General features: G+C 53.1%; 2 protein-coding genes and 1 pseudogene across 2 annotated transcripts; 2 read left to right on the top strand and 1 right to left on the bottom strand.

Annotated features, from left to right (window-relative positions):
- Positions 1–95: 95 nt before the first annotated feature.
- ANKLE2 (ankyrin repeat and LEM domain containing 2) lies at positions 96–22,277 on the bottom strand. Its single transcript, XM_016146006.2, has 13 exons — positions 22,062–22,277; positions 16,847–17,320; positions 11,793–11,999; positions 10,489–10,682; positions 10,223–10,411; positions 8,716–8,838; positions 6,919–6,985; positions 5,501–5,673; positions 4,511–4,617; positions 3,505–3,692; positions 2,539–3,154; positions 2,084–2,215; positions 96–1,704 (listed from the first exon to the last, which is right to left on the bottom strand). The coding sequence occupies exons 1-13, from the start codon at positions 22,246–22,248 to the stop codon at positions 1,449–1,451; spliced, it is 2,913 nt and encodes a 970-aa protein (XP_016001492.2). The 5' UTR covers positions 22,249–22,277; the 3' UTR covers positions 96–1,448.
- LOC118603009 (transcription factor BTF3-like) lies at positions 14,585–15,536 on the top strand. Its single transcript, XM_036221778.1, has one exon. The coding sequence runs from the start codon at positions 14,895–14,897 to the stop codon at positions 15,348–15,350; it is 456 nt and encodes a 151-aa protein (XP_036077671.1). The 5' UTR covers positions 14,585–14,894; the 3' UTR covers positions 15,351–15,536.
- Positions 17,388–17,506, top strand: LOC118603645 (annotated as a pseudogene).
- Positions 22,278–26,986: the final 4,709 nt, after the last annotated feature.

Raw genomic sequence — 26,986 nt, 5'->3', positions numbered from 1 at the left:
ATGACGATGCAATCACCAGGGCTCAGGCGCCTGGTGCAACACAGAAAAAGTCAAAGGCCTAAAACTTCAGAAAATGAGGACAGTAGTCTGCAAAATCAGGGCAAAAACACTTTTAATTTCCATCTGAATATCTGCAACATACAGGACGAAAACAGGGTAAGATTTTAGGGAAAAAACAGATCAGCACTTTGAATATAATACCTGTATTCTGATTTCTTTTGAGAACAAAGATGCCTGTTTAAAATGCCATTGGTTTTTACAACAGAAGGTACTTCCTGTCTGATAGATCTAAATCGTCTACTACGCTATAAGTGAAAATACCCTGTGTAACAACGTTTTGCATTTTAAAATCTAAATTTTCATTCTAATTTTCCTGACCTGTCCCTTGTTATCATGTGAAAAGACTCTTTACGAATGAAAGAGTCTCGTGCCTACTTAGTATCGAATGTTATCAAAAAGCAGAGTCGACATGAAAAGGACACACAGAAGGCACTGGAGCCAGCAGGAGCTGGTTGTTCACCGGGAGGCGACGCCGGGGCACGTGGAGGGAGCGCCCTGCGTGAGCAGCGGTGGGGAGCACCTGGGGGGGCCGGCCCCGGGGGTCGGCCGTGGCACAGGGCGCGCAGACCCTGCGGAGGTCAGGGCCCAGGGGAGGCCAAACTGACCCACACTCAGGTAACCGAACTGGGGCCCCGCCCTGTCAAAGCACCCCTCTAGTCTCTGCACTAAAATGCGACTCTTATAAAGGAAATCCAACCGAAATGAATCCTAAAACGCAGGAAAACTTCAGAACCGGGGGCCAACGGCAGCGTGTCCCGTGACCCCCACCATGGCAACTGCACAAAGGACGCTGACAGGTGACAGAAGTGAAAGCGCCGTAGCGACCACGCGCCTGACTCCCAACGGCTGCGAGACTTCCAAGAGGAAAGCCAGTTTTATCTTCCGGTCACTAATTCAAATGTTTTTAATGACCCCATAGTAAGTATCGCTGCACGTCTAAGCCAGTCAAGGCTCATTTACCCCGACACCATCTTCAATTTTTCTCACCAATAGGCATCGAATGGCAAGAAGAGGATTTTTCAACTAAAAAATCAAAGACTCTCCCAGAAAAGGAAAACGTCACAAAATTCATCTGTTTCACTCAGAACTGAGTTGGAATGCTGCCGCCGCCGCCGGCACAGCCAAGGCCGACTCAGGGACATACTCGGTTTCACGGTGACGACGCCCTGGTACCCATCGGTCGCACGCGCACCCAGGCATGGAGACTGCCGCCACCACAGTGAAGGCCTTCAGAACGTGTGCCTGAGTTTGCTCTCATCAACTTCTAAAGCATCAGAAATCTAAACTTTATACAGAACATCTGCATTTTCTAAAAGTTTTTTACTCTCACGAGGATTAATAAATTAATCAGATTACGTTCTTTTCTGTGAACTTTAGCAACAAACACATTACCCTTCTTTCTTTAAAAACGACCCGAGGGCCCCACAGTGCACGCCAGCCCTCCGGGGCTGCCAGCTGGGCCTGGCGCACCACCCCCCGTTGGCAGGGCTGTAGCGCCCCGGGCTGCCCACACCAGGGGAGTGCGGGCCGGGCTTCCTGGGGCTGCCCCTCACGGGGCCACTTCTCCCAGGGCTGCAGTTCTGTGGGCGACCAACCTCTGGCAGCTGAGACGTCATCTTCCCTTTTACCGCAGGGCTCGGCCAACTGAGGGAACCAAGAAAGGCGTGTGAGCACGGGTGGGGGGGGCAGGGGCACAGGTCACGGCGGGGGACGGCTGCCCCTCCAAGGAGAGGCCCCCTGGACCTCGGACCAAGGGCCCTGAAGACGAAGAGCCACCGATTTCCGACAGAAGCTCACGCAGCCCTGGCAGGGGTCCCGGGGACGCCCGCCCCGCAGCCCTCGCTTGCAGCAGCACCTCTCCGCCCCTCCGTGGCCCTCGCCTCTGTGGTCAGGGGCGCGCCACGCTAGCCTGGTGGCAGCTGTGCCCATGTGCGCAGCGAGCCAGCAGGGGCTGAGTCGGGCGGGACATCCCGGAAACCCCCCACGGCGGCGCGAGGCAGCCCGGCCCGGGCCCCACCGGTACCTCTGCCTGTCGGAGGGCGAGTAGCGCAGGACGGCGCTCCGCCACCGGTCCACGGCGGGGTACTGCCGCGGGTCCACGTCGGCGCACTCCAGGGCCGCCAGGACGTCCCGGTCCAGTTTCGACGGCTCCTCTCTAGGAGGCAGAAAAGAGGGGCGCCGAGGCGGAGACGCTGTGACCACAGACTCCGGCGCCGTGCGCGCGCGAGGCCTCGGCACAGGACGGCGGCATGCAGACCCGCGTCCCGCAGCCCGTCGCCACCGCGCAATGCCAGCTGTGGCGGCCGCCGAGGCTGCGGCAGCAGAGGATGTGCTGATGCTGGGGGAGGGGCCCAGGACCCACCCCGCTGAGCAAACGCAGTTCTGCCATTTCCCTCTTCCAGACCACGGCGTCGCCGGTGGACACACGCTTATCTGCCAGTGTCACCCGCGAGCACGCCCCCGCCCCCCAATTCATACCCAGAAAGGAAGAGCCTCTGGACGGGCTCCGCGGACACAGAGCTGCCGCCGTGCAGGGCCTCGCGCCCAGGACTGGAGGGACTCAGGCATGTGTGCGCGATTCCCGCCGACATGTCGCTGTCTGTCCTTATTTGGTTGTTGCCGAGTCTGTCAGCATCAGGAGGTCCCAACAGGTCTCTTTCTACTGCATCTACTGATGTCGGGGCCTCCTCGTCTCCAGTTTGCACGGTGTGATTTGGTGCCTCAGGACAGCGACTTCGAGTCTGCAAACCGAGTTTCCCGAACTCGGCAGTCAGGCCGGAGACAGGCGACGTGAGGGTGCCCGCCGCGCTCAGCGCCTCCGGTCGTGCCCCACCCAGAGTCCTGCCGCCGCTGGGGGGGCCGCAAAACCCGTTCCTGCTGCTGTGGGGGCTGGCTGGTGCCGAGGCCTCTATGCGGTCTGTCTTCTCCTCTGAGGGAAGGGTGCTGCACCCCAAATCTCTGCAAGCACCGACTGTGGGCGGGGTGTTGTTTCGGGCTGTGTTCTGCCTGTTTTTCACCTCCTCCAGGCTCACGTCATCGCCCTCGTCCAGAAACGCCCTCACGGAGATGGAATTGCTGCCCTTCCTGCGACAGCCTGGGAGGGAGGGAGGGGGGGGGAGCAGCCCTTCAGGGCACGGCTGGGAGTCCCGCCGGGCGCTCCGCTCAGCCACACACCCCTTCTCAAAGTCTCCTGCCCAGAGACTGCTCTGGAAAGAGCGAGCAGGACCCTGCGAACAGATCAGAGCCTGTGGGCCCGGCTCCCCCCACGAGGCCGAAAGACGGGAAGGAGGGGCCAAGATCAGGAGCAGGCCTCCGTCTCTGCCGGGACGTCGGGGCACAAAAGGGAGCAGCAGGTGTCTGTGTTCGCAGGGACAGGCTCTTGGCCTGCAGTCGCAGGATGGGGTCCGGGTCCCATGAGTGCTCAGCCGCCCCTCGTGTCCTCACCGAAGTCACAGGTGTTCTGAGGACGGGCCTCGTTTCCTCCCCCGTCCTGTTGGGCCTTCCCGCCCACTTCCTGCTGCGTGAGATACTCCTCCAGCCTCCGCAGGCCTTCGTGGGAGGACAGATCGACGAAGCAGCCCAGAAAGTCCCAGTACTCGACCCAGGGGTACCCCAGCTCGTGAGCCAGCTCCCTGTGAGGACAAAGCACACGTGATCAGCTGTGAAATGGGAACAGAAACACAGAACTGCAATTTAGTGCTGGAATCTTGGTTACGACTTCATTTTATCCTGAACTGGGGACTAAATCTGTTCTCTGCATTTTCTCGAGCAGTGCATGCCCAACAGGGCGAAGCCAAGCACTTCACTCACCAACCTGTCACGGTGGAGTGAACCAGCACGGGGACGGGACGGAGGGGGACCTCAAACCGACAGACCTCAGAGACAGAAGGTCGAACAGCAAAACTCCACAATGGACCTTTAGGTTTTCATGAAACAATCACATAAAGCTGGATGTGATTCTGGTTTTGGCCAGGCACAAAGAAAATTTAGAAGTCTTTTTCGGGTTAAAGTTGCAAACCCAAAAGTGGGCACATAATTTGAGAAAAAAATTCCAAAACAATTCAGTGATGCTTTATTTGATTACACTGTAATTTAGCTTCTTGACTGTACAAAAAACACTCTTCAGAGAGTTTTTTAAAATAGTTTCTAGCTACACCTGAGTTTTGTGTTCTATTTCCTTCTTCGCTGTCAGGGAAGCACCCAAGGGAAGGCACCTCATCTGTGACGCTGTCACATCCCTGAGACACAGGCTGTGTGACTGCCCTGCCCTTGGGAGGACGGCAGCGTGTGTGTGGGCGCCAGGCTTCAGACCCTCAGGGAAAGGCTGTGGCACCCTAGGAACCATCACCCCGAAGGTGCAGTGATTAGAGTTCCCGCCCCAGTCAACACAAGAGCACAGTACGCAGCACGACTTCAGCGCTCAGCACGTCACCCGTGACGCCGACAGTACCTTCCCACTCTCTCGATGCCTCTTTCCGGATCTGATTTTCTGACGTTGTGAAAGAAGCCTGCTTTCTCTCGAGGCGGCGTTTTCCAGAGCCTGCGAAAATCTTCTGCCTGTGGAGACAAAAAATGTTGGGCTCCACTGTGCATCCACGTTGCCAGGCAAATGAAAAGCAGCAGCAGCATCACAGTCACCTGGGCACCCCGGGGACCCCCCCTCACCCCACAATGCACCCCAGGCAACGTGCCTGCCTGGCTGGGAGCCGAGACCCCGGGGCCACAGTCTGCCTGAGGCAACAGGGGCGAGGAAGGGTGAGGGGCCCTTCTCTCTTCCTGCAGCCCCGGCTGGGAAGTGAGGGCCAGAGCTGCCCCAGGAGGCCCCGAGGAACACAACACGGAGCTGCCACCAACAGAGCCTCAGTCATCGTCCCATCACATGTAAGGAAAAAACCTGTTTTTAAGTCGCTCTTACTAGAGTTTCATGTTTCATGCAGCATCTAATTCTAAATGGTATCGCTTATTTCTGGAGATGTTTTTATAGCTACAGGTAACTACCTAAAATTTCTTCTACAAGAGAAAAAATTACATACAGTTCAGTGTATGAAAACACCTCAGTCTAGAAGATGAACTTCAGAATTTGCTAATGGAAGTTCCGTAGTGACAAGTCGGAAAGGACAGCCTGGCTAGAATGGCAAGGGCCAGTGAGATGGGCCATCGACACTAACGAGAGAGCCGGGTGGCGACGACATAGGGAGGGTTAGCCCAGGGAAATGTCGCTTCTTGGACGCATGGACTCATTACCACACCGCCCTGGCGAGCAAGTGAGGAACAGGGCAAGACACGGGGACCTCCCACAAGCATGTCGAGCCTTTTCGCTGCCTCGCCGGGGTCTCCTGAGATCTGGTCTCGAAGACCAAGCACAGTGAGGAGGCCGGCGCACCGAGCGCCCGGTGGGGACAGCCGGGGGCTGGTCCCGGAAGCCCCCGCAGCAGCTCACCTTGGCCGGACTCAGGGGCCCCACGAAGGCGCTGAGGGTCAGAACGGGGTCTCTGGGGCCGCCCCCTCCGTGGCTGGTGTGAGGGGCTTCAGCCGTCTGGTCTGAAGACCACAGCTCCCCGATCACCGGGGAGGACGTGTCCTCGGCTCTCAGGAGCGGCACGTAGAAGTGGCCTGGAAGAAGGACACACACCAGGGCTACAGGCACCTGCTCTGATGGCCACTCCCCACGGTGGGGTGCGCGGCACCCCGTTGAACAGCCTGTGGGACGGCGCGCTCCTCGCGAGTGATGCTGTGAGGACGGTGAGAAGGCTGGAAGGCGGGGCTAAACCCCACTCTCCTCCTCTAAGGGGCCCCGCACCCCTCGTATGCTGGGACAAAAGAAAGGAAAAAAGGGGGGGCAACGAACAGCTCCTCACCCCCAGGCACTGAGGACTGAGAGGCGGGACCCGTGCGAAGCAGACCGCGCACGGCAGGAGCCTGCGGACTGCGGAGGCCGCCGTGGGGTCCGCCCTTCCGCTCCCCGCTCCTGTGCGCTCCCACGTGGCATCGCTGAGCTCACATCGCTGAGAGGCCTGGGGTCCCCAAACCCTCCATGTGAGACCCAGGACGCGCACAGGTGGCGCAGCGAGGCCACAGAAGGGGCAGCAGGGACGCTCGGAGACAGTGCTCGGCCAGGCTGTCCTGTCCCGATGGAACTGTTTACAAAGGCAGGAGGCGGCGGCAGCATCTGCTGACTCCTGCTTTAAACGGAGACCGACAGGGACTGGATCGGAATGGACACGGAGAGAAGGAAGGTGTTTGTTGCAACATCAAGCAGGACGACCAGCCTTCTGGCTGCAAGTGACGAGGGCCTGCCCCCCTGCTGCCGTCCTCTGGGACTCCCAGGAAACAACGGAAGAAGACGGTGGCAAAGGCGTATTCTGAAACCAGCCCACATGCTCCTGCCGGGGGGAGCAAGGCCCCAGGGAGGGGACATGGGCTGCTCCACCTGAGCAGCAAGGGCCCCGACAGGTCCTGCCGTGGCCACTCAACTCCTATCTGTGGTGAGGAGACCCAGGGCCAGCGAGGCTGCGGGAGGGGTGGGGGTCGCCCAAGGGCCAGGGGAACAGCCCTGCTTTGCAGAGGGGCTCAGGCGCGGCCCCTCCGCTCGCTCCATCTGAGAAGGGATCAGATACACCGGCCGCGTGAGAGGCCCCAGAGGTTAAGGGGTGAGGGCGACTTGGTCTCCCACAGAAGCTCAAGGTTCAAAGGAGGAAGTGCATGAGAACACAGGGATGTGGCGGGTGGCCAGGAAGCAGGGTGACCCCTGAGGCCTTCCAAGCGGGGCTCACGGGCGACCCTCCGCTTCGTCCCTGGAGCACGGCAGGGCCTCCCCAACAAGGGACCTCGACATCCAGGCACAACGCCCCACCTTACCCTTTAAATATTCTCTAATCCGCTCCTTCAGTTCCACAGATTTATTTTTGCTTCTTTCACAAATGACCTATTTAGAAAAAAAGTAAGTGAACACTAAATCTTAATTTTCTAATCAATAAAATTTTATAAAAGCAAGTTTAAAAGTCAACAAAACAAGGACAGAATCTAATGCTGAACATTTCATAAAACCCACAATCAAAAAACATGGGTTGAAGAATACAATCTTCCTTCTAGAATGTTTTGGAACAGCTTCAGAGGCCAGGACCAGAAGACAAACTCTGAGAGTATGGGTGAATGCATTTTCTTCATGGTGTTTGACACTCTGCTTTTCTGCAAAGGAAAGACCCTGCCTCGCATGGCCAGGGCAGCAGGCGACAGGCACGCTCACTCTCCTCCAAGTCCCTCTCCCCGGGAGCTGCTGCCGTCTGGCGGGCGGAAACGGAACGCCCGTCTAGCACGAAAGCAAATGTTTCCTTTTTGCAAATACAGGAATCAACTTTGTTAGTCCTTGAAGAATTGTAGTGACAAGAACGTTTCTGCTAGAAAATAAAAAACCAACATTCTTCAAATAAAGAAGGAATCACAAAATTACCTTCTCCTGCCAGCCTGAGAAACAAAATGCAACACAATTGTACAGTGAATCCTGTGAACAGTGCAACTAAGTATTTAAGTCTGTAACTGACTGAGAGATGTCAAATGCTTTTAAAACCTGTTGCCAAATAGCACTGTATACTGAAAAAAAAGTACGTGTATGTGCGTACACACAAAAACTGAGTAAGACATATACAAAATAACAGTAATTTCTGAGTTGCAGAATTTTCTAAATTTTATTTTTTTATGTCTAAACTTTGAACAGAAAGTGGCACAACTTATGTAACCATAGCAACCACAGAAAAGAAGCTACTTCCAAAGGGCAGGCAGGTCCAGGTCAGCTAACAGTTCTGACGGACGCTCAGTCCGCCTCCCTCCCCACTTCACAGGCTCAGGTGCACCTCTGCCCTCTCTAAGGCATGTTTTGCTCAACTGCTGGTACAGATCGTGACTTGGCCTCTTCAAACGGTGTGTATGGGTCAGGTGAGAACAGACGGGAGGAGGGAGGAGCTTAGGACAGCGCTTGGTGCACACGGAGCAGAACTTGTCAGCTGTTTTCAAGATCACCACCACCACCGTCACCGTCACCGTCACCACCACCATCACCACCACCACCACCACCGTCATCGTCACCACCACCATCACCGTCACCAGCACCGTCACCGTCACCACCACCATCACCACCACCACCGTCATCGTCACCAGCACCGTCACCGTCACCGCCACCACCACCATCACCGCCACCGTCACCACCACCATCACCACCATCACCACCACCACCGTCACCACCACCACCGTCACCATCACCGCCACTGTCACCGTCACCACCACCGTCACCATCACCACCACCACCACCACCACCGCCACGGCCACCTCCTCTGTTCTCTTTGACTCTAGTCAACTGCGGTGTGTACAGAAGGAACTTGCTAAAAGACTGTGAGCTGTTAAAAACAACTGACCACCAATTTCAGGAAAATAAAATCTGCAAACTGGGACAGTCCCTTCTGTCCTGGCTGTACAGAGGCATCTCCTTCGGAGAGCATCTTACTCAGCAGTCAGGGTTCCAAGGTGTGCCCGTGAGGCACACAACAAATTCACACAGTCAAGAGTTACTTGTGACTTCACAGTGGCTAGGATCTTAAACTGTAATTTTATATAGTTTTGTTTCTGACACTACACAGTAACAGCATTTTAACAGGTACTTACATCCTCAGGCGTCTTATCGTATTTATTCCGCGGGTCTTTTACAATCAAAGGGTGTGAAGACAGCACGTTGACCACATCTGCATTCCCAAACTTACAAGCAAAATGCAGCGGTGTGTCGTAGCCCTATGAGGCACAGAGGAAGAACACCAATTTCTAATTTGCACCCCTTTGTTTCTCAAGGTTGCTATTCAATGAAAATACATATTTCGAAAAAAAAACCCCAAAACCTTCAAAAACAAAAGGTCATAAAAAGACACTTTCTATAAGTGAACAGTAACTGGCACGCTACTACACGCTCACTTCGTGCCAGGGCTTGAGCCCAGCACTGGGCCCTGGTCGCCATGCACCTAGTGCCCGGGGGCCCAGGTCCAGTCGGGAGCTTACCACTGAGCCACGGCACGTCGCCTGCTCAGTACACAGTGGCTTTAATAATTCAGAGCCTGTTCAACATCTTATAATCGGCGCTAAAAAGTGAAATAAATAGATGAAGCCAACACCCAGAATAAAAGCAAAGACTATGAAATTGGTCTGTACTCAAAGAGAACTCTCGCAGATGATAGTACCATAAACTAGACCAGCGGTCCCCAACCCTTTGGGCACTAGGAACCGGTGCTCCTATGAGAATCTACGGCCTGATGATCCCAGGTGGAGCTGAGGCTGATGCTGGCGCTGGGGAGCGGCTGCAGATACAGATGCAGCTTCGCTCGCTTGCCCGCCACTCACCTCCTGCTGCGCGGCCCGGTTCCTAACAGGCCGTGGACTGGTGGCAGTCCAGAGGTTGGGGACCCCTGAACCAGACTCTCCACTCCGTACTCTACAGTGCTTCTCAATGCTCTGCTTGCCCTTGGCGGCACCCTTCCCAGGCACCCCACAGTGGCACCTGTAACTTCCTGCAGATCAGTGGGCTGGGGGTCCCAGTGCGCTCGAGCCCCAGAGCCGTGAAGCTGACCACCTCCAGGCGCCCTTGGTCAGATGGCCACAGGCTCCAATGTAGCTGTCCCTGTGGAACCCAGTCACATCGACGGAGCCAGAAACATGGCCGTGCAGTCCACCTGCGGCTACCACGGACGGCTGAGTCCAGCTCCCCTCGCAGGCCATGGCTGTTGTCCCCTCAGCTTCTCACTAGGTGCCAAGACCCTGGATGGGCCTCACTCTTGCACCCAGGCTCCCAGCTCAGTGCACCAGCAAGTGACCGTCATGGTCTTGTGCCAGGAGATATCCCCGAGTCAGCCCTTGTCCCCTGCTCCAGACTGCACCAAAACATTTTTAACCTCTCTTGGGATTTGGGCTGTCACCGGGCCTCTCCTGACAAAGGCCGGGAGGGCAGTGTCCTCGGAGCAGCACCGTCCGGGCTAAGACCCACGTGCAGTGCTTGGCGAGGCGACTGCTCGTCTGGGGGGGTCTTCTCACCGTGGTTCTGAGCTCCCTGACCCTGCACACGCACTGACACAGCGCGGGGACACCGCGCCTGCTCCGCCGGGGCGGGGACGGGGGCGCTCTCACTCACCGCCTTGTCGGGCGTGTTCAGGTACAGGTCGAGGATGTAGCTGATGCGCTTCTGCAGCATGCCCGGGGCGTCATCCGGGTACATGAGCCGCATGAAGCCGGGGTCCTCCAGCGTCTCGAGGGTCAGCTGGCAGATGGAAGCCTGGTTCTCCTTGGCGGCGACATGCATGACGTTGTACCTGCACCCCTCCTGAAGCAGAAGCACAGATCCTGAGCTTCGCTGTCGTCGCCCGGCCCCGACGCTCCCGATGTGGGAGGCGGGCTCACCTGCACGATGGTTGGGTTGTCCCCCGACCCGATCAGGTACCGGGGGTTACTCCAGATGAGGTGGGAAAAGGTGTCTTCCTCTCCCTGCTCCACGGCCTTCCGCAGCTTGGCGGTGAGGTCTTGCGTGCGGGGGTTTTTGTAACTGTTCGCTCTCTCCCTGTTTACTGCTTCTGACTCTAGCGAGTACAAGCCGTCTGTAACGAGAGGCGGAGTGGAGGAACGTTTAATCTCTCGAACATTTCCTCCTCGGCCCCTACGCGCTACGCTGAGGGCGATAAAACCCTCTCCCCTTGGCTTACGAGCCGGGTGGGAGTAACAATTAAACGTGACAGTGCACCAAGGGCCGAGGGCCGAGCCTACAGCGGTGGCGCAAACGCGCCGCTGTAGCACATGAGCAGACAGCAAGGACTCGCCGGGACGCCATCCGGGAAAAGGCTCTGAGAAGGTGTCAAGCTCAGCCGGTGAGGAGGGACGCGGCCACCGGCACACCCAGAAGCGTTCGAAACGCGTGGAGCTTTCCCGCAGAGGCAGCGAGGCGCAAGGGACTTCGGCTGGTTTGATCGGGACACCTGAGGAAGTCTGAGAGCGGGCTCCCTGGGGGAAATCGTCACGAAGCGTGAAGGGGAACCTGCATGTGTGACATCACCCTGGTTTCCCTGTCAGGACAAGTTAGGGAACAGAAGACAGGAGGCAGACGGGACTCTCGACTGGTGGCCAAATGTCCCCAAGGGGAGACCTTCCTCTGGAACCCTGGCGAGCATAGAAAAACAACTGAGCTCCAAGAGGGGACAAGCCCGAGGCCGGGCCGGCATTAAGGCCCCTCACGAGAGCAGGCTGTGGGAGTGCGTGTGGTCAGATGTCTGCCTGGACGGGTCCTGCGGGGAGCCCACCTTCTGCCGAGTCGTCTGCTCAAAGCAGGTAGGGCTCCAGGTGGGAAATGGACTGGACTCGGCATCAAACAGGCCCTGAACCCGACGGGCAGCGGGGAGAGGGAGACAGTGGGTGACCGGAGTGAGCCACGGCAGACCCTTGGCTGCTTCTCCCACGGCCTTGTCAACTTCAAGGCCAAGAGTTGCTGACCGGCTCGCTCACCCTCACTGCCTCTACCCTCATGGTCCCCACTCCTCCCGGGACTGACCAGCAACCCATTCTCTGCTGACTGCTCCCCAGCTGGGCCTTCCCTTCCTGGCAAACTGGACTTCTCTCAAAAGCAGAGAAAACGAATGAATCCCTGTGTCGGGGAGAGGGCACAAAACCCCATGGGTAAACGCGACAGTGACGCCCCGATGTGAACTGCGACTCACCTCTCAACCCGTCACTGCTCAAGAGTGGTGCTGTTTTCACAGGAGACAATGGTAAAGAGGTTTTGCCTGGGGAAGGGAAATAATCACTAATTCCTCTGGCAAATTTCTCAGCATCTTCTCTGCTTGAAAAAGCTTTGAATCGGGAGCCTTTGATCATTTTGACAGCTTGCAATGCTTCCTTTTTATCTTCATAAACATGAATCCTTTCTGTGTGGGAAAAGAAACAATAGGAAAGTAAAGAGGAGTAACTGGAGCCGTTGTCGGTTACGCATTCCGGAAGGTCCTGTGTTTAACGGTAAATAGCTATTATCCAGTTGTCTCGTTTTCTCTTATATTAGTATTCCAAATTTTTAATTTTGAAGAAAAATGGCCTTACCTAGCTAAAAGAACACAATAAACTTGATCATCTATGTGTGTGGACATAAATAACATGACAAATATTTTACACATGCATGTAATACTATTCTATACTAAAAAATAAATTCGTGGATTTTGATCTAAATAAAAAACAAAAAAAGCAATTTAAAAACTGTGAATATGAGACGGTTCAAGATGGAGCAGAAGGCAGTGGCTGCGCACGCCTCTTGTAGCGACCACCCCAAAATTACAATGAAGCTGTGGACCAACAGTACGCGGGGTCGCCAGAGGGCTGGCTGAACAGAAGCCCTACACCTAGGTCGCTTCGAATAATAGGTCACCTCGAAACAGCAGGAGGGGCAGACAGGCGACAGCCTGGTCCCAGAGCCAAGCGTGGCGGCCGAGAACCAGGAGGGCTGTGGTGGCTGCAGAGCCACTTCCGCCACCTGAGGAGCAAGGGGTCCCGCCACACGGCAGGCTCCCCAGCCCAGGGGTCCAGTGTTAGGAAGAGAAGTCCCCGCTGCTCCCAGCGCACGGCTGAATGAGGAGGGCTGCGGAAGTGGGGACCCTCCTCTTCGGGGCCCACTGGCCTTGCTCACTGGCGGACTCGCCGCGCCGAGCCCCTATGCCAGGGCAGCTGCTCGAGGGGCGCCAGGGATGCGCAGGGAGGCGCGGAGCCATTGGGCGGCGGGGCCGGGGCTGGGGGGCGGTTTGCTCCCAGACAGAGGTGCAGGCAGAAGCCACCGTTCCTCTGCTGAGCACTGCCCCCACCCTGCCTGCAGACGCAGGCGCCACAACCTGGATAACACAGGTCCCTTCGTCTAGGGGACTCCTTGAGACCCCGCCCTTGCCAACATGTGGGCCCACCCAAGCCACTTCCAGTGATTTCTTCCACACAAACAGACTGCCTTGCTGCAAACTTTCATAAAATCTCTCAAAGGCTCAGAAAACCCAGAGAGGCAGCATCTGGCCTCACTGTGCCCGGACCTCGTGCTGAGCGGCCCCACGCCCTAAGCTAGTGGCCGCCGGCCTCGGTTTCCAACCTGGCCCCTCAAGGCACCTACAAGCCCAGCACCGGTGGCAGCCATCTGTGGGTTACTTGGTGACTCTTTTTTCCCCCTTCTTTAATCCTCCCCTCCCCCGCCCACTTCCACCCCTGACCCATGGATGTTGCGGTTTCCCCTTACGAACTGGACCTCTGAAGGCGGGGCGTCCCCTCGCACATACTTGCGGCGTGCACTTGGGGGGCCTGGCGCACATGGGGTATGGTCCGTGGCTCTGCTTGGAGCGCGAACCCAGGACCTTCTGTGTGCAAAGCAGCCGTGCTAAACGCTACACTATGGAGCCACCCCTGCTTGGTGACTCCTACCAGGTGGTCCTGGAGGTGCACAGGCTGCAGCTGAACTTGGCCTGCGGCTGGAGCCCTCCCAGGTCTGTGCCAAGGGGCCCCACGGGACACCTACTATATAGAGCCACTCTACTAAAACTAGGAGACTTAGGAGCCCTGCCTCATACACAGAAGCAGACACGGGGAGGCAGCCAAACGGGGAGACAAAGCAGCATGCTCCACATGAAAGAAAAGAACAAAGCTCCAGAAAAAGAATTCACCAAAATGGAGACAAGCAATCCATCAGATGCAGAGTTCAAAACACTGGTTCTGAGGATGCTCAAGAAATTTAGGGAAAGATTATATGATCTCAGCAAAAACTTTAACAAAGAGATACAAAACACATATAATGAAGATGGAAAACAATAGGGAGCCAGTCGTAAATGAAAACTACAATATCGTACGTAAATAAAGAGCACGTCAGAGGGACTCGAAGGGGTGGATGAACTGGAGGGTTGAATCAGGACACAGAGGATGGGGCAGCAGAGGGCACCCAACCGGAACAGCAAAAAGGAAAAAGAATCCAAATAAATGAAGACGGTACTTTACGAAGCCTCTAGGACAAGGTCAAGCATGCCGACATCCACATCACAGGGGTACCGGAAGGAAAAGAGAGAAAGGAACTGAAACGTATTTGAAGAAACAAGGACGGAAAACTTCCCTAACTTGGTGACGGAAATAGACAGACGATGCCAGGAAGCTCAGGGAGTCTCAAGCGAGATAAGCCCAAAGGGGCCCACACCAGGACACACCACAATCAAAACGCCAAGGGTTAAATTCAAAGAGAGAATCTTAAAAACAGCAAGAGAAAAGCAATTAGTTATATACAAGGGAACGCCCATAAGACTGTGAGCAGATTTCTCAACAGAAACTTTGCAGGCCAGAGGGCTTGGCACAAAATATTCAAAGTGATGAAAACCCAGGACTTTTGACCAAGAGCAAAGCTATCATTTAGAATGGAAGGACAGATAAAGAGCTTCCCAGACAAGAAAAAGTTAAAGGAGCTCATGACCACCAAGCCAGTATTACAGGAAATGTTGGAAAAGACTTCTTTAAGAAGAAAAAAATATGTATCAAAAGTCTAAATAAAGAATGGTAATAACTAAAACAAATTTAAAAAAACTGTTAATGTCTTAGCAAAACAATATAAGAGAATTTAAAGTAAACTTTGAGTAGGGAATGCCTTTTAAACATGCCAAAGGAAAAGAAAGTTCTGATTATATACGAACAGAACTTACGGAATAGAAAGTACGTAAAAATATTAAAGACCCCGCGTGTGCGCTTATTCTCAGCTGGTCTGCCGAAGGCCCTCCAAGCGCCAACCCCAGGCCCCTGTGCGGCCCCGTTTCCTCTCCAACATGACAGAAACTATCATGAACCAGGAGAAACGCGCCAAGCCGTGCCTGCAGAAAGAAGGGGTTCACAGAACAGCTACAGCGGACGATAAAAAGCTTCAGTTCTCCTTAAGGCAGTTAGGGGCAAACAATACTTCTGGTATAGAAGAGGAGAGCATGTTCACAAACCAAGGAACCGTGACCCACTGGGACAACCCTGACGTTCAGGCACCTCGGGCAGCAAACACTTCCTCCCTTACAGGCCATGCGGAGACAAAGCAGCTGACAGAAATGCTGCCCGGCATTTCACGGCAGCGTGGTGCAGACCGTCTGACCAGTTTGCGGAGACTGGCTGAAGCTCTGCCCACACAACCTGCAGGTGGAAAAGCAGCCCTGGCTACCAGCCCTGGAGAGGATGACGGAGATGAAGTTCCAGACCTCGAGAATTCTGATGAGGCTTCCAAGAATGCAGCACCCTGAACTGAGTCAACTTCCGAAGAAAATAAAATGTGAAGAAGTTACCGGGAGCTGCTAATTTTATATTATGACTCCTTTTAAAAATTTTTTCGTGGACCTGATAAAATCTCATCTCTATTATTAATTTTTAAGATCAAGCCCCTTGGACACCACAGCTCCCTTCATTTTTTGCTTATACACAAATCATTCTCTGCAGCTAATTAAGGTGAAGAAGCCTGGGAATAAAATTTGAAACAAAGGTTAATAAAATTCTTCGCCTAGTTAAAAAAAACATGTGTGTGTGTGTGTATGCGTGTGTGCATATGTACACACATACACATACACATTAAAGTTCTGTAGGGGAACGAGGATAAATTCTGCACGAGAACTTGTATAAACATAAAATACAGAACAGGAGAAAAAAATGTTTAACCGCTAGAACGAAGAAAGGTAATGTCCACTGCCCAATAAAAACAGTCAATAGATATGACCAAGCAATTCATCAAATACATACATACAGAGTATAAGCACATAAAAGAGGTAATCGACCCAAAACGAGAGAGAGATTTCCCTTATTCAAGAGACATAGAGGAGAGTTCACTAATATGCAGAATGACTGACAGACAAGACACCGTTCTCCCTTTCTAGATAAGTTTGTTATACTGTAGACAGACTGGAAAAGTCACTCTCTCATGCACAATGAATGGTAACACCTTTGGGAGGGTGGTAGTTTTCAGTTTTAAAAATGCGTAACTCCTGACCTGACACTTACCATTTTTACTAAAACGATACGCAAACACACACACACACACAGAGTAGGTACTCCTAGTAAGAGTTAAACAGGGAAGAGAAAGAAATTTCACATTTCCTACACTGTGTGTATATATATTTTTAAAAAGCACCTTGTATACTAACAGAGACTAAAAACAAAAATAAATTGCATCATGACCATTTCCAGTGTCATTACATCTTCTCTAAAAGTTCTGTGGTTGAATAACATTCTGTTCTACTCATGAGACATGACATGTCTAACTAATCTCCTACTTTGGGGCACTGTCACAATTGATACATAGTAGTAATGACTGTGCACTCCCCAATACTCTAATCAACATCAAGCTTCCACTAATTCTTTCCAATGCCATTTTGGTCTTGTTTCAAACTGCAGTCCTTTGGTGTTGAAAATTACTCATACCTTCGCTGGCCCTTTACATTCACTAACATAAAAGGTGGTCGAAAAAGGAAAAAAGAGGGAGACAGTCAATTAAGAAACGGTAGCCAGCCAATATATTTGTAAGTGAAGTATATGTCATAGAATCCAATTTTCTTAATTTTAAAAAATTCATAATTTTAAAAAAATTTTAGGTGAGCGCTATATAAAAATGCCAATTGGTTAATGCGGATGGAGCGCATGGTGATTAAATTACTCTTTCATCTCTGTTGTCTGAGATTTTAAAATCGCCTCACCCCTGCTATCCACGCACGCTCCCCGCCCCCGAGAAGAAACGCGCCTGGTACGTTACCATTTCTTGCTGGGGTGTCCTCGTACGCGGGGCACACCCCGTAGTACAGAGGCGGCTCAGCAGAGGCCCGCATCATGGCTCTGTGGCCATTGGCCTGAGCCGCACCACTGAAGGGCACTGGGCAGGTCTTTGACGTCAGGTCTTCTTCCTCTGGAGGATTCAAGCCCACGCTGTAACCGAAATCTGGGTCTTCGGAAAAGCTGGGCTGCTCTGCGGGGCTCCCCGCCACAGACTTCACACCCCTCTGCGTGCCCTGGCTGAGCGTGGTGGCGCCTGCGCTGTCCTGGTGGAGACGGTGTGAAGACGGCGACCCTGCATGCTCTAACAGAGCCTGAGCTAATTTCTTCTCAAAAATGAACCTTGTGGTCGAGGTGATAGGTCCGCACTTCAATCCGGCTTTGACAATCTCTTCTCTGAGGTCATCTGGATTCAGCAGTTTCAATCGAGCCAAGATAGCATCCATCGTCATTTCACCTAGGCCCAAAAAAAGGAAATCAATTCGATGACTAAGTCCATTTTTTCTTATTTAAAAAAAAAAAATGTCTACGCCCATGCTACCCCGAACAAGCCCGATCCTGTCTGATCTCGCAAGCTAAGCAGGGTCAGGCCTGATGAGTACCTGGATGGGAGACCACCTAAGAAGACCAGGTGCTGTAGGCATATAAAACAAAAAATAAGGGATTGTAAGCTGATAAGGTCCCTGCAATCTGTGAAGTCAACCGAGGGCTGCATCACTTTAAAAAAAAAAAAAAGAGAAGTGGCAAAAAGCTGGCTTCAAAGTTTCATTTCAGTCCAGTGTTTCTCCATAGTCTCTGGAGTCGATAAACTCCCTATGAGAAGTTTCATAAGCTTTTTGTTTCCCAATCTAATGTAATATAAATAAAAATAAGCAGTTTCTGGGTCACTTGGATAAGAATCTTACGACGCGGTACTATCGCGGAAGGATCTCGCTGACGCGCTGGGCAGACAGCGCGCTGGGGAAGCGGGTGCAGTCCTGTGTTGCTGTTTGGAACGAATCCCAAGGAAGGCAACTGGACGATTTCTACCCCAACTCCAACTCCAGGTGGGACATTGTGCAGACTTAAAACAGAGAAGCCACACAGATGGCTCCGGCCATCGCTGTGTTAATGGCACCAGTAAACATCTCATGTTGGTTTTGCGGGGTTTTCCGTGTGCCTGGTTCTACCCTAAGCACCCCATATACACAGAGTTATTTAACAGTGGCAGTGTCTCCGTGGGGCATAGTTTACCCACACTTTACAGACGAAGAACCCAAAACATAGGGAAGCTAAGTAAGTTGTTTAAGTTATAGCTACCAAACAAATGGACTTGAACTGGAGCTTTTGTACGTGGAGAAATAGCAGTTAAGTCCATGGAGCACAAGTTTCAGTGTGGTAAGCGAGAATCAGGGGAGAAGGTAAGAAATGATGGGGCACAGACCACTGCTGAGCAATGGGGCTGGAGACAAGGGCCCGGGTCAGAATGGGTCTTGAATATGGAGGGATCGGATGCTGTGGGAGGGGCTTGGGGGACTGCGGCCGGCCGGGGATGATAGCAAGATTTCCAGTCTAGGTGTCTAGGAACGGACTCCACCTGAGGCAGAGAGTACGGAGAAAGAAATGAAGATTTAGGAACTGAGCATCAGAAACACCTATTACACACCAAGTGGGCACCTCAATTTTCAAGTCTGAGATTTAGAAGACAAGAAGTTCACAATGGGAAAACAGATCTGGGTGTCGTTAGCACAGATGGTGGTTACGATACCAGGAGACTAAACCAGGGCAACAAGGAACACACAAGGGGAGTGAGCCTGGAACGGAATCTGAGTGATACCAAGGACTAAGACAGGAGAACAAGAAACATTAGACGTATTACCGCATCACTGAAACTAAGAGTAGGTGGTTTTGAGAGGTTTACAGGTTAAATGGTAAGACAGCCAGGGTTGTCTTTAAATGTACTCCAGTAGGACAATAAAACAGAGGGGCTAGTGACAGGTATAACAAGATTCGGACAGTATTCACGTCTGCTGTAGCTGGATGATGGGTACCAGGTGCATCGTGTTATCCTATCTGTGCATTCCTTTTCAAAACACTTATGATGCCACCTCTCCTCACCCAACTTCAGTATTTCAAAAGTGGCTGTTATATATTTTCAAAGGAGATATGAGTCCTCTGGACAACAAACATATTGCACAGGCCCCTCTAAACCTGCCAAAAAACTTAAAGAAGAGGCACCTAGGCGGATTCTCTGTGCACCTGGATATACAAGCAACAGAGGTGGCTCAGGAATAATGGATTGATAGGAAAGGCAGAGAGTAGGTCGAAGTCACATGCAAGGCAGAGCTGAGAGTCGGGGAACACTGCGGCAGACGCTATGGATAAACCGAGGAACTGGATCTGTTCCTGACAATACCCCATTTCTCATGCTACTCCCGTGTCCTTACCCTAAAGCTATCTTTTTAATACGAGCTAGTTTGAAGGGAATTTTGTCCTTGCAATCAAGCAAACCCTAAACAGAACAATTACATTATATTATCACTGTGTGACTTTGGGCAAGTTATATAAACTCTAAGCTTCAGTTTCCTCATCTACAAAACGGACGTAATAGTTCTACTTCTTAGGCTATAATAAGAATTAGATAAAATAATACACAGAAATTAACCATGTCAGTTACAGCTATGACAGTTAAACTTTAAGCGGTTTAAGCTATTAATCTCGTAGAATACATAATGCTAGAAGGTCAACTTGGATAAAAACAAAGTGCATTCTGTTACTGATATTCTCACTACAATATATAAGTATCTGCTTACCTGTGCAAAGGCAACAAAAGATGAAGCAGAAATGAATGGGACTGGTTACTGCGGGGTGCGCTGCAACCCGACAGGGAAAATGGGCCAAGGGCCGGGGCAGGGGAGAGTAGCACTGCGGAATCTAACTGCTGCGACTCTTAGAAACGTATCTGTGATTCCTACTCCAAAGATAAAAAGAGGTGGGGAGATCCCAAATGGAACCAAATCATACGAGCCCAACTGCATTACAACGCGGAGAACCTACTAACTGAAAAACAATGATCTGTGACTATAAGCTAAGGACAAAGACAGAAGCAGGGCACACAGACACTGCATTGTCATTCGTAAGTGTGTTTTCACAGTGGTATCAGTTAGCAGTCCTGATGCTATTTCAGAGGCACTCTAGGACTCAGAAAATCACCGGATAACTTTGGCTCATGAGAGCCAGCTTCCTCACTGAGGAAGAAGGAAGTTACAAATAAGGAGAGCGGGAGGCTAGAACATGGTTTAGCAAACTTTGTAACAGCAAGGAGGTACATTTTAAAGCTCTGAAAGCCACAAGGTCTCTCAAACACTCAAGAAAAGCTATAGATGAGAGTGTAGCTGTGTCCCAGTAAGACTTAGGTCACAAATAGTGGGGGCCAGATCTGGTCTTCAAGCCACGATTTCCTGACCCCTGGGCTAGAACTGGAAATACCTGAGCGACCTCGATTGAGAGATTGGTAGAGACACAGATAAGATAAAAGTACAAGATATTCAGGTCTGCAGATCGGATACTTCCTAGTCGCCTTACCGTCATGTTAATATGTAAGATACTGACACCAAGGAATGTAACTAAATGGTATAGGATTTCTTTCACCCTTTTATTTTCAAACAATTATAAACACAAGAAGTTGAAAAACAGTACAGCGATCATGTGGACCTATCACTCGACTTTCCTCAATGGTGACATCTTATACACTGTGGTGCATGACCCAAGCCAAGTACAGCACATTAAACTTGCCCACGGGCGTTATCGGTCTGAGTCATTCTCTTGCTGCCTTTGTGCAAAATTCCATGAGCATTTGCCACCCACATACCCACTGCCATGAGGACGTTCCTCCTGCTCTACTTTTAATCATAACCAACCTCCGCTCCACTGTCTCCAAACCTCGGCAACACTGACTTGCTCTCCGCTACGCTTTCACTTCTAGAACACTCTGTAAATGGAACACTTGCCCTTGAGACCTACCCAAGTTGCTGAGTGGGATCAACAGCAACTGTCTCACTGCTGAGTGGCATTCCATGAAACCAACATGCCAGTTTGTTTAAACACTCACCTCTCAAGAGACATATGGGCCGTTTCCATTTCTGGCAATTAGAAATAAAGTAACAAAACCCTTATGGTTTTGAGTGAAAATAAGTTTTCATTTTTTTAGGATACATGCCTAGCAGTGCAGTGCGGTGCAGGTTTAACTTTTTGAGAAACTGCCAGATTTTCAGAGTGGCTGTACCTTTAACATTTCCACCAGCAGTAGGCAAAAACCCAGTTTCTCAGCATTTAGTAATATTGGCATTTTTTATTTTAGCCATTCTAGTAGACATCTAGTGATACCTCATTGCAGGTATATTTTGTACTTCGCTACTGGCTGGTGGTGTTGGACACCTTTTCCCATGTGCTTCTCTGCTTTGTACTATTTTTGTATTTTTTAAAAGTCTACAATGATTTCAAAGAGAAAAGGTTATATTTGAAAAGAAGTTTTTAATGAAAAAGACACTCCAAACTCTAATCTCTTAGATCCATACCCTACTGGCCACATACATCGTTTAGCCTCTGCATCTAGGTAATTTTTAGCCTTGGTATCCGTCCTGCACTGCGTTTTTAAGCAGTGTTGACAGTGTAACCGGACAAGTCAGCATTAACGTGCCACGCAGAACTCTCAGCAGCCCAGCAGGACGAGCGGCGAGCTGCACATGGTGTCTGAACGTTTCCAGCCGGGCCTCCCCCAGCCGCGAAGCCGCCACGAGGGGTACGGCGTCGCTAAGGACCCCTTCGGCCCTGACAGTCCAAGGCCGTCAGCACTGCCTTCGGTTAACAAGGCTCCATCCTCCCAGCAGGGTGCTGAGGAATTCCCGGTTACTCCCCAGGAAGGTCCCAGACTGGGGGGCCAGGGTGAAGGAACGTGGACGGAGGCGGCGACGCGCGCAGGGCTCGGTGCCCCGGGGGTGGGGGCGGCACGGAGGGGCTGAGCACCGATGGCAGGACCGCGGGACGGCGGCTTCCCTGCACGGCCGCCGCGGACACCGCCCGGGCTCCCTGCCCCGGCCCGTCCGTCGCCTGCACGCTGGGGCCTCCAGGGCTTCAGTCCGGGTCTCCCCTCAGGACACCGAAGCGAGGCCGGGAGTAGGGGGCGAGCGGAGGGGAGCGGGGAGAAGGGCGGGCCTTACCCGGGTCGGGGCCCGGGTCCGCGGCCGCGCGGGGCGGCGGGGCGGGGCGTCCGCTCCGGCCCAGGCCCCACGGCCGCTTCTCCAGCCGCCGCACCAGCCAGCGCACCGCAATCAGCAGCACCGAGGCGCCCAGCAGCTCCCAGGCCAGCGCTGCCCACTCGGCGGCCGCCAGCCGCGGCCACAGCATCGCCACCGCCCGCCGGGCCGCAGCCGCCGTCGCCGCTTGAGGAGACCCGCGCCCGCAGGACCCCGCGTCGCCGGCTGCCCGAGCCACTGCCTAACGGCGCCGCCCCCGGGGCTGCCGGGCGCGGGGCCGGGGCTGCACGCGCAGGCCGGGGCGCTCGCCCCCGCGTCCGGCGGCCCAGCGAGGCAGCGCAGCCGCGGCCCCGACCTCTGCCGGCGCGTGGCGGGCGAGCGCGCCGTCAGGCAGCGCCACGGGCAGCCCGCGACGCGGGGTCCTGAGGCGGGCGCGAGGGCCGTGCCCGGGCGGGCGGGGCCGCGGGCCGGGCGGCGCCTGTTTCCCCGGGAACGACCGTACGTGTAAGCTTCCGGACGGCTCGGCTTCCGGAAGGCTCGGCTTCCGGCGGCTTGGCGCCTGCCGCCGCGTCTCCGCGTGGAGCCAGGCGGAGGTCTACTCCTGCAGCGCGGGCTGTTACCTCGGCAGCCGGCTCGGCCGGGCCGGTGCGACGTTCACGCTCTGGGCCCGAGTCGGTGCGCGCCCGGCCGCGGAACGGGTGAAGGCGGCGATGTGACCCTGCGACTTCTCGCGGAGGATGCGGAGCAGCAGCAGTCGCCGCTCACGCGGCCTGGGGCATGTTAGAGACCGATGGGAGCCCCCGCCTACATTGGGGCGATGGGCCCACGACAGCTTGTGCTTGTTAGGACTCTCAGCTAGTACGACGAAAGGGTGCATTTCACTGTGTGCAATCCAGACAGTAATTTTTTAAATGGAGATAAAGACCTAAAGAAATGTAATTGACATCCTTGGTTAAAACAAAACAAAAAAAAGATCACAACTCTTTTGGTGGTACTGACGGTTGACTGGGCACAGAGGAGTCAGTGGATCAGATGGGTGAAATGAAAATTAAACTCATGAAGACGTACTGCTTAACACCCAGCAGAATGCTTAAAATTAGAAAAGTAATGAAATTTTGGTGAGGATGTGGAGCAGTTTTGGAATTCTCATAGACTGCTACTGGCAGTGTAAAGAGAGTTAACCACTTTGAAAAACAGGCTCAGCAGTGCAGCCTTGGGTGTGAAAATGCCAAGTCCACAGAATGTTCATAGCACCTAATTTATTCATAATAGCCTGGAACAGGTGTTAAGCCAACATCTTTACGTTAGGGGAAGAGAACCGGAAGTGTTTTATCATGCAGATGGCCCCTTTATTGTGTGGGGAATGGAGAGGGCCCAAGTGACAACACGTGACCAGATAATTCAAGATTGGTTGTTTCTGGGAGAGCTGAAACTGCTCTTAGATTAGTTACTATATCTAAGTCGGTGTCATGGGCTTCTAGCAGGAGTGACACCATGTTGGGCCTATGGTTTTTTCTTTAACATGGCAACACCCTGGTGTTTAGATGAACAAACTGGAATCACCGTGAGAATCCCATGGTGGCACACTCTTTAGCAACAGTGCGAGTGAATCAACCATGCTAAATGAGAGTCCCCGCACAGAGGTACGTCTCGTATAATTCTGTTGGAGTCTCAGAAACAGGCAAAGCCTGTGGTGCTAGGTATCAACAGCCGTTGCTTCTGAGTATGGCGGTCAGCTGGGCACGAAAGAAATGCCGTGCATCTTGCTTGGGTTGATAGCAGGGACGTGTGGGTTGACATCTGTCAAACCTTACCAAACTATATGCTTAAAACCTGTGCCTTCCGAGTGTGAATTTTGTCTACATTTAAAATTAAGGATGCCTTGCTAGAATGAAAGCATACCCTGAGAACAGATCTGTCCCCAGCCACTCCCCCTAGGTTTGACCTTTTTAGGAATATGTGCCATTGTGAATGACGAGAGCTGTGTCCTGCCTGCCCTACCTGCTTTGCTTGAGTTACTGAATTTCTCTGTGGCTCAGCGTTCAAAGGTATTTGGTGATGGTAACTGCACTCAGAGGTGAGGATGGCTATGTGCCAAGTCCTTGTTACAAACCACTGTACAGAAAGGGCATAATAAATGTTAGTTGTTGTTGCTACTTCTTAGTTTAAAAACAAAGTCACATAGATACATGGCAGGGTCCTCCCCAGTGTTGGGGACGTCGGTCAGTTTGGAGTGGACTCACTGCAGCAATTAGGAGCGTGTGGTGGCCGTCGCCAGCAGCATCCATCCTCCACTCTCCGGTAACTGCCAGTCGTAACTGGACACGCTGCTGTTAGCTAAAAACCACATGTCGTGGCCCAGGAACAAAGCAGGAAAATGGACAGTGCCGTACACAGCTGGTGCCTTCCACGTGCTCCCTCCTTTCCACTGGGAACATGTGGGCGGAGAGCTGGGCCCATGAGTGGCTGTCCTGGAAACAACCTACACAGAGAGGAGGCATTCTGTCCTCAGCACCACGAAGCTGCCCCAGTCAGACCCGTTCTAACATTTGGGCTGTTAAGTGAAACACAAACTTCTCTCACTTAAGCCTCTGAATTTTGGGGTGTCTTAACAGCAGCTTCACCAGCCTAACCAGTATCTTAACACCAGGATTTTCTGTGGAGTTCGGCTCGTAGTAGGGATCCCATAGCCTGGATACTCCTCACTGCCCTCTGATGCAGTCTACATGAGATGAACCAGGCCGAGATAACCAAGGGTAAAAAAAAGAAAACCTTTCAGCCAGGCTTACTACGGGCCACTCTGCCCCTGAAGCAGGTGTGAGAGTCTGAGTACAGCCCGCAGAGGGAAGCAGATGCCAAGAGATGCACGGAAACCGAGCTGACAGAAACCGGCAGTCCTCCCTCAGAGGAGCGGCTTTGACCTAGTTCCTGCTTTTAGTTTAACTTCTACCCTAATCCTAAGTCCATTTCTGATCCCATGTCAAGAGAGGGCTAGGGACTGAATCGGTCCCAAAGATTGAGTGGGGACGTCCAGTTTCACAAAGAGCATGATTATCCTTCCACGAGGAGAAGCTTGTGGACATCCAGTCACAATGTGACGTCACATCGGGCGGGGGTCCGGTTGGGCAGCCCATGCCAGGTGACTCAAGAGCAAATGTCCTGGGAGCGACAAGGGCAGCCACGGCAGGAGGCCGCTGTGACACTCCAAGTGCACCGCGCAGCCCAGAGGTGAAGACGTGTAGGCAAGGAGCCCCAGGTTTCCTCTGAAGATCGGCAACGGGGGTTCTACACGGAGGTGCCAGGGTCTGGCAGAATTTTAGGAAGTCTCCAACACAGGATCAGTACCCGCTTCTAATTATAAACCTGCCCCCTGAGCAGCGTCCACATTGGCTGATGATACACAGCCACCATTCCTACAGCAAAGCAGCAAGGCAGGGCCCCGCAGCTGGTGCTTCCTTCTCTCGCGAGGCCCCGGGAAGTGGGCTACCCGGGGCTCACCTGAGGCTGCACTGTCCTATAGGCCCCAACGCCCGTGATCCAGGAGGAGAAATAGGGACTCTTCGGAAAAATGGCGATAAAAAGAAACATGATACAAAATGGTAAAAACTGAGTTCTGTGCATGTACGTGCACACGGGGAAGGGTGTGTAAAGGACAGAGTTGAGCTAGCTCTGTTTTCTGCTCATGGTCCCATCCCTAGGGGACAGGCAGGCATGCGATGGAGTCTCCAAGGACATGAGTAGGGAGCTTCAGATCTGCCTCGGTTAGGGGTATTTACACCTAGGAATTGAAGGGGACCAAGGATTTGCCGCCCTACAGCTGCCTTTTGGGATATTGACTTTAAGCTGGTTCTTAAGAAAGACAAGACTCAGAACCTTGGGCCCTCACCACCTTCCTGCCCGAGAGATTCAGATGGAAAAGCCTGGTTTAGGAAGGGGTCCTGAGTGAACCCCCCGAGCATCAGACAGACTCCAGGCGGGGGCCTACTGCTGGAGCACCCCATGTGCCACCGTTTTCTGGGTGACCTGCCACATGTCTGCTTTTCAGTTACCTGCAAATCACTCATTCTCACTTTTGAAATCTAAGACGCCATTACCCACTTTTCTCCTTTGTCCAAAATGTCGCATAAACCCAATGTTGCCTTGCTGTCTTTGGAATTTTCATGCTTATGTGAATTCCCTGTGCACACGTGTTAAAATCGAACTTTCTCTTGTTCATACATCTCTGCTGACCAGATTAAAAGCCCGGCTAGCCCTCAGAAGGTGGAGGGAAGGTATGCATTTAGCCTGCCACAGAATCATCAAGGCTCCTGGTCCGGCTTCTTCCCCAGCCAGGAGCACGGACTCTGCTCAATGGCTGGCCGCGGGCAGCACGGGCAGCGGCCTGTGGCAGGCGCGCGCACTGGCCAGGAGAGGCTGGGTCTGTTGCTGTCGTTCGTGACTCCACGTCTGTGGAGCTGGAGAGAACGAGTCGTCCGTACCCCCACTTCCTGCCCATCGTGCGTTGGCCGCGGGGGTTCAGGTGCTCGTGCAGGTCAGAGCTCCTCTGTCACGACGCTGTCGCCCAGGTGGAGCACTGCGCAGCGGTCACAGCCCTGGTCCAGAGAGGACACACCTGAGCACCGCCTCCTCGCCGGGGCGAGCTGGGCTTCCTGCCCACGGCCCGGAAGGCAGACGAGGATCACAGGTGGAGGGCACTGGGGGACGTGCGCCACGCCGTTTGTGCTCTGTCAACTAAGACGAGCGTCGTCTCCATGCAGACGCTGGCTCGGGCCAGGCTGCACAGCGTCTGCGGGCCAAGCCGCACACACGGAACTCGGCCCCGCGGGGTCAGTGGGTCCCCAGCACGAATGAGCAGGCACATGCTGCCGCCAGCAGTGGGAGGGTGTTCC

The sequence above is a fragment of the Rousettus aegyptiacus genome, unplaced genomic scaffold (genome assembly GCF_014176215.1).
Source record: "Rousettus aegyptiacus isolate mRouAeg1 unplaced genomic scaffold, mRouAeg1.p scaffold_m13_p_5, whole genome shotgun sequence".
Taxonomy (NCBI): Eukaryota; Metazoa; Chordata; class Mammalia; order Chiroptera; family Pteropodidae; genus Rousettus; species Rousettus aegyptiacus.
The sequence above is the reverse complement of the archived record's forward strand: the minus strand, read 5'-3'. Positions and strand labels throughout refer to the sequence as shown.

Bases quoted from the DNA above. Each gene is read 5' to 3' on its own strand.
- ANKLE2 (XM_016146006.2), bottom strand. From the start codon at position 22,248: ATGCTGTGGCCGCGGCTGGCGGCCGCCGAGTGGGCAGCGCTGGCCTGG. The intron at 17,321-22,061 runs GTAAGGCCCGCC...TTTTGGGCCTAG, and splicing joins GGACCCGGGCCCCGACCCGG to GTGAAATGACGATGGATGCT. The intron at 10,683-11,792 runs GTGAGTCGCAGT...CTCTCGTTACAG, and splicing joins GAGCAGTGACGGGTTGAGAG to ACGGCTTGTACTCGCTAGAG.
- LOC118603009 (XM_036221778.1), top strand. From the start codon at position 14,895: ATGACAGAAACTATCATGAACCAGGAGAAACGCGCCAAGCCGTGCCTG.